Genomic DNA, 6,981 nt, shown 5'->3' with positions numbered 1-6,981 from the left:
ATAAATATACTTTTCGAAATTCAAACCCGATTGAAATTTAGAAGTACTTACACTCTTATGTGTATTTCTGGATCTGTCTGAATGTTCTAATTTTTCTGTACATACGATATAAATTAATTAATATATTTTGAAATATTAAAAATTAATTTAATAGAATTACAGATTTCAGTCACCACCCAACGGAATGCCCGAAATTATCGGGATCCGCACCCGAAAAACCTTTCGGCTTCTCGTTTGGCGAATCAAATTTTTGTTTTTTGAAAAAGACTTTCCACCTTCCCTGAAAGTGAATCAGAACCCCAAAATGATGGATTGGGTTCCCATGCTCGGGGAAGACCCTTTGGCTTCCTAAATGGATTGGCTTCCCCACACCCGAGGAAGGCCCCTCGGTTCCTGATCAGGTGAGTGGCCCAACTGAGCCTGTGCAGCCAACCTGACACAGGCCTCGTTCCACCACCGTTCAAACCATCACCCAAAACACATAAACAAACGATTTTACCTTCAGTGCGAGTGGTTCAGCCTTGGGTTGGCTCCCACTCATCTTCTCTCGGTCACCCCGCGACTCTCTAACTTTCAAACCTGCACACACACACACATGAATACCCGTTTGGTCAAAAACACACACCGAAAGAGGAAAAAGAATGCACCTGGCTCAGGTCATTGCTCGAAAAATTCGAACAACCTCAGTTTGGATTTCGCCATCAGACAGTGCTCCTCGACTGCAATTTTCTTTCCTTCCCTTCCCTTCTCTTCGAATTTTCGCCTCTGTGACTCTCTCTCTTCTCATCCCCCTTTTCATCCTCTTCCCACTCGGCCACTCTTTTTCTTCCCTTCCTCTCTTTTCTTCTCCCTTCCCCTCTTCCTTTCCAGCCTTTCTCTTCTTTCATTTCGCTTTTCTCTCTCTCGGCTTCCCCGTGTGAAACCCTCTCTTCCTTCTTTCCCCGATCGCCCGTCTCTCCTTCCTCTCGCTTTTTTGACTTCTCTCTCAAATGAAGAAAACCCTAATCTCTTTCCCTTCTAGACCCATTCTCCCAGCCATTGGATCTAACAAGCTCGATCTGAGTCATCCGTTTTCTTTTAAATCTCCTCCATTCGATCTATTTCAGCAGTCTGATCTGGGCAGTCCATTTTTTTTATTTTCTTTGCCCCATTCCACTTCTTCTTATTTATGTTTTTATCTCATTTTTTTTTCATTTGTTTTCATTTAAGTCATTCAATTTAAATAACCTTCAAGATTCTTGAAATTTTTTCATTTAAATATAATTTTTAATTTTTATTCATTTTTCTTATTTTCTTATTTATTTGGAAATGGATGTTACACTTTAGCTATCAAAAGATTAAAAAATTGAGCTGACAAATGGGATTTTAAAGATACAAAAACCTAATTCTCTTTCTCTTTTTTTTATTCACTTGCATATTCATAATCTTATTAGTTTCTTTGAGAATTTACCATCCACTGCCTGTTTTCTCAAGCACAGAAGTCCTGTTAAGCTTATTATGATCCTCTTCAAAGCTCCATACCTCTGAGTACTCAACACTAAGATGTCACCTATTTAACTAAACTAAAATGTTTATCATTTTGTTTTTTTTCTTCCAAGTGACAAATTTGAAATTTAAATGCTTCTGTTGTGATGTCTCCAATTGATTTTAGATGGTGAGCGTGTGCAAATTTGTAACAACTTCGAGAAATTGTTGCATTTGAATTTGATCAATGCAAGCTATACTTTACACATTTTTTCCATAATAATTTGAAGCTAGTAGTTTGAATTTGCTTGGTATTTGTTGCCACTTCAAAATTTTTATTTTAATCAATCTCAAGCTATACATTTATTATGCCAGTGAACAACCAAAATCACATACCAATAAATTTTGGATTTATGTGAAAGAAAAAGAAAAAGAAAATGCACATAATAAAACAAATAAAGGCCTCGAAGTTAGGTTAACTTTATGATATGGGAATTAAAAAAAAGATAAGTTAGATTTAGATAATACAAATTAGAGAATGAGCACAGCCATAAAAGAAGAGAAGAAACATTCACATCAAACTACAATCAAAGATCTTGGTTTAAATGCCTTGAAAACTAGGCACTTATTCCATTTGTTGCTCAAATAGAAGCATTAATTCCAATTCTATTGAATTTGCAAATAAACAAATGAGAGGTTCAATTGGAACAAAAGCTGGAAAATAAAAACTTTTTATTACAGAACTTTGAGGTAATGGTGTCAAAAAGAAAAATGATACTTGTGAAGTATTTAGAGAACTATCCATGCTCATTTCCATAATTCTCCCTTAAAAAAAGAGTTTTACCTTATTTTCGAACTCAAGTTTAATTAGGGCAGCTTACAGATGTTTTTCTTGGAGGGATATGCCTTGTCTTTCCTTCGTTGTTGACATATTTGCTCAGTGGATCTTTCACCCTTCAATAAGTGATCATTCCTTAGCTCTTGCAGCTTTCTCTTGTGGTTTTTGTTTCTTCTATGAGTTTTTAACGAACTTTTTAATGAGTAATTTCCTATTATGATGGAGCAATATATAATTGAACTTGTTATTTGTTTGCAAGAGATGATCTTCATGCAAGTTACTGTTCAATTTACCTTGAGATTTAGTTCAAGTGATTGCGTATTCCCTATTGAAATTGTTTATTTTTGCTTTTTGCTAGCTTAATTGTTACTCATTTCCCACCCACTGGTCCAAACAACGAATATTTTTAAGCTTTTCCTTTGTTAATCCAACTTTTTTATAGCGACATTGCAAATTGAAGTCCTGTTGACCCTTTTTGGGCCAATGCCAAAATGTCATCCTTGCAATCCACTCTTGATCCTCGTTGAATAAGACCAATTTCACAAATCGCTTCCCCAAGGGACCAAGGTCTTCGTGGTTGGAACTCCACGATTTATCAGCCCAAAAACCCCTCTTCTTCATCCTCTTTTGTTATCACTTTCAACTAAACGGAGAGATCATAAGGCCAAATAATATGGATTTCTTGAGGAAATCTAGATGACTAACAGTTTAGAAAAACTTGAATTGGCAAGAAATTTTTGAACAACAAAGGGATTATTGAGAATGTTAAATTGTATTTTTTTTTTCTTTTCTTAATTGAATATCTTTGAAGTCTACATTATTATGTTTAGTATCAGTTAAAGTATTATCTAGTCAAATATACTTATTTGATGTGGTAGAAGAAATACATGTATATATCATGATTCAGTTGTAAAGATCCTCAAATTAAAAACTTTTGTTGTATTAAAGAGTTGTGTTTAGCGGTAGCCCGATGATTAATGATAGAAAGGATATATATTTTGTATTGTAATATTTCATATTAATGTGCATTATTTTTAATCTATGAATATAATTTATAAAAAGAAAAAGGAAAGAGAGAGACAGAATTCAAATGTTTAAATTTCAGTTTTGATACTTAGTAAGTGATTAATCACTTCAGAAGACTTCCATGAAAAGATATAAAAAATTAAACAACTATTTTTCTATATTCTAGTAATAAAGTGAATTTAATCAGTGATCCAACCAGATCAAAACTTGAAAAACGAAGAAATCCAACTAGTATGCATAAACATTCTTGTTGACTATCTTGATGTAGAAATATAATCCTTAAATTAAGATTCCAATTGTGAAATAAAAAAAATCTAAGTTTTTTCAATCCAAAACTACAAATTGAATTGAATTAAAATTTGAAATATAAGTTATTATTCAAAATATACTGTTATGTACATATGTATGTATATGTGAAATGGTAGCTTATAAGTAAATAAAAAATTAGTTAGATCTAAATTTAAGATCTATAATAGATTTCAATTTAGTTGTTGGTAAAATTTGAATTATTTTGTCTCTGAGTTGAATTGAAATATTTAAATTTTAAATCGTAATTTTCTAATAACAATGAACAAATTAAGATGATAAAATAAAACAAATTCAAAAATTCAATACAAAATTCTATTTTCATTTTTCTTCTTTTCCTTGTTAATTACGCAAAAATTTATACAGCAATAAAAACATACATAATTTTGCGTTTACCAAGTCAACTATATCCAAACTTAGAATCCAATTACGGATGATCTAAGATTTCCTAAGTAAGTTCTAAGATCTATTTTTCTGTTTCTTTTTCAGTTTTATTTATTATCTTTTAAGAAAAAAAAAAAAAGAACTATTATGGTTTTTGCAGTTAATAATATAATTAATTCTCGAATATAAAACATGCGTTGGCTTTTCCAAATTGAAACAAACTTTCTCCTCCACCAATCAACCCCGATGCAACGTCTCCTTCCCATGCAAACCCTAAAACTACTCCACATTCACCTCTCCACTTCTTTTGCCATTGTGACGACCCTCATTTTCCCATGGAGGGGCGGGTCTCTCCTTCCACCGCCCCCGCTGACGATGACAAACCCGATGACCCTCCTATCTTCTCACCTATCTTCCGTCAAATGACAGCCCCTGTCCATCCCACCTCCGCCGCTGATAACCCTTCATGGCGTAGACTTTATTCATTCAACCCTACAAACCCTTCTGCTCATTTGCGTACACCCACCAACCCTAATGACCCTTCCGTTAACTGGCGTAAATTATCAGTTCATTCTCCTCTCCCTTCGCCTACACCCGCCAACTCTATCTCAAATGACCCACCTCGTCACTGGCGTAGACCTTCCCTCAATGGCACCAATCTTCCGCTGGCTCCGCCTCCCGACAACCCTCAAGAATTAGAAACCTATGTCGTCCAGGTCCCCAAGGATCAAATCTACCGTGTCCCACCGCCAGAAAACGCCAAGTATGTCGAACAATTCAAGAATACAACCAAGAATGAGAGATCACCTCATTGCCGGCGGTTCTTGTGGGTTTTCATAGTGGTGATTGCTCTCCTTATTATGATCGGAGCCATTGTTGTGACCCTGAAGGTTGTGTATAACCCAAAGGCTCCGACTTTCACCATTGTCAAACTTAGTCTCCAAAAACCCATACCCAAACCATCATATGACACCCAATTATACAAGATATCATTAAAAGTAAATAACCTGAATGAAAAAACTGGGTTAGACTACAATGACGACGAGGGTGGTGGCGTCAAGTTATATTTCAAGAATCACAAGCTTGGGGAAGGGAACTTTCCAGAGATTGCGCAAGATGCCAAGGCTTTAACCACCATAAACTTCGAGCTCGCCGACGGCTTGATGCAAGCGCCCAAGAGCAAAACCGCATTGCTGGTGCTAAATATGAACGTGAGATTGGGTATCCGGGTCGGGTCATGGATATTGTGGTCCAAGAATTTGGGTGTCACCTGCGATATGAAGGTTACCGAATTGGGGGTTAAAACGACTATTCTGTCGCAAAAATGTCATAGCCAATTCAAATGATGATCGCTATATATAGGGAGTTGATGGAGACGATAATGATCAAATGCATGGGGGGTCTGTTCGTGGAATTCATCTAGGAAGAACGTGAAGATATATATAATTGATATGCGATGAATGAAGACATTATAATGTTGTATGATCAACATTCAGGTTTTACGTTTTTAAGAAAAAATTAATTTAATTAGAAAAACAAATTTGAATGTTTTTTTTAATCATGAATATTGTAATGCATTCCTCGTTCTTAAGTTTAACCACGACCTATACTCTTGAGTAAGATTTTTTCGTTAGCAATTAATTAGAGATTGCTCTTAAGAGCTCAATATTTCTTCCCATTGTTTCTAGAATTTGTTCATATTTATTCAATAAGTTGTCACAGAATAGATTATTTGTTCTAAACATTTTAATTAATTTTAGCTATATAGAATTAATCTAATGTCCAAAACATTAAGAAATTCAACGATTTTGAAATTCATGTTCTGATCTCTTCACAACTTCAAAAGGCTGCCAGTCCATATAACAATCGAATAATATTCACTTTTTCCCAGTTCAAGATGCAATTAAACTTTAATTAGAAATACTAAAATTATTTCAGCTAATTTTTTATTTTTCCTTTATTATTTTTATTGAGTAATTCCTAGCCCATATTTCCTACGCCCTAATTTTTGGAGCCCAAATTGATGTCCACCAATTTTTTTAAGAGGAAAAAAAAAAAAGCATTTAATATTTATTGGCTTTTTTTTTTTAACAAACCAAACCAAAACGAACTTAGTTAATTAATTTCATAAATTTATTAGATTTAAATATCTACTTCTTAATTTGGTTTCTGTTTTGTTTGCTTGCTTGCTTGCTATTCGTTAAAATGAACAAACGGTGTAAATTCTCATGAAATACCAAAGAAAATATAGTGTATGAGTTCGTACATAATTAACAATCTTGAAGTAATTAGGTCTTGTTATCTCTATGTTGATTACTCATTTTATATTTTACATTATAATTAGAGAAATTTTTGGTTATTACTGAACGATTTAGGTCTTCATATATTCCTATATAATTATTTTTATATTTTTATATTTATTGTGTGATTGCCCACGCACATACTTATTTCTTAACGAAATAAATATATATATATATATATATATATGAGATAAAGGTAAAAATCATACACCTCTATTATTTACTCAAGTGTTACTATCATATAAAAATTAAGAAGATGTTTTTTCTTTTTTTTTTTTAAAAAAAAAAAAGATAAAGAAAACAGAGTAGGATTAAAGTAGAACATGAAAAACGCACGCACACACACACACATATATATATATATATGTATATAAACAAACAAACAAACAAAAAAGTGATAATGCATGTGTAGGATATTTCAACATAAAGCAAGGGAAGTAGTTTAAAGTTAGTGGTACTTGAAAAGAGTGTTGGATTAAAGGTTGGAAACTTTAAAGAACCATTCACTAATTATTAATACACAATGCCAACTTTTCCCCTCGACCAAAAAAAAAAACAACAAATAATATATATATATATATATATATATATATATGTACGTATATGTTCACTTTACAACTTAGTAATAATGGAAGTTTTTAAAGCACCTTCTCCTTTCTCTTC

At 33.2% G+C, this 6,981-nt stretch overlaps 1 protein-coding gene across 1 annotated transcript; it reads left to right on the top strand.

The window, feature by feature from the left end:
- Positions 1-4,251: 4,251 nt before the first annotated feature.
- LOC110825570 (NDR1/HIN1-like protein 13) lies at positions 4,252-5,747 on the top strand. The gene has a single exon (XM_022056035.2). The coding sequence runs from the start codon at positions 4,354-4,356 to the stop codon at positions 5,362-5,364; it is 1,011 nt and encodes a 336-aa protein (XP_021911727.2). The 5' UTR covers positions 4,252-4,353; the 3' UTR covers positions 5,365-5,747.
- Positions 5,748-6,981: the final 1,234 nt, after the last annotated feature.

Source organism: Carica papaya, chromosome 6 (assembly GCF_054855325.1).
Source record: "Carica papaya isolate Zhongbai chromosome 6, ASM5485532v1, whole genome shotgun sequence".
NCBI lineage: Eukaryota > Viridiplantae > Streptophyta > Magnoliopsida > Brassicales > Caricaceae > Carica > Carica papaya.
The sequence above is the reverse complement of the archived record's forward strand: the minus strand, read 5'-3'. Positions and strand labels throughout refer to the sequence as shown.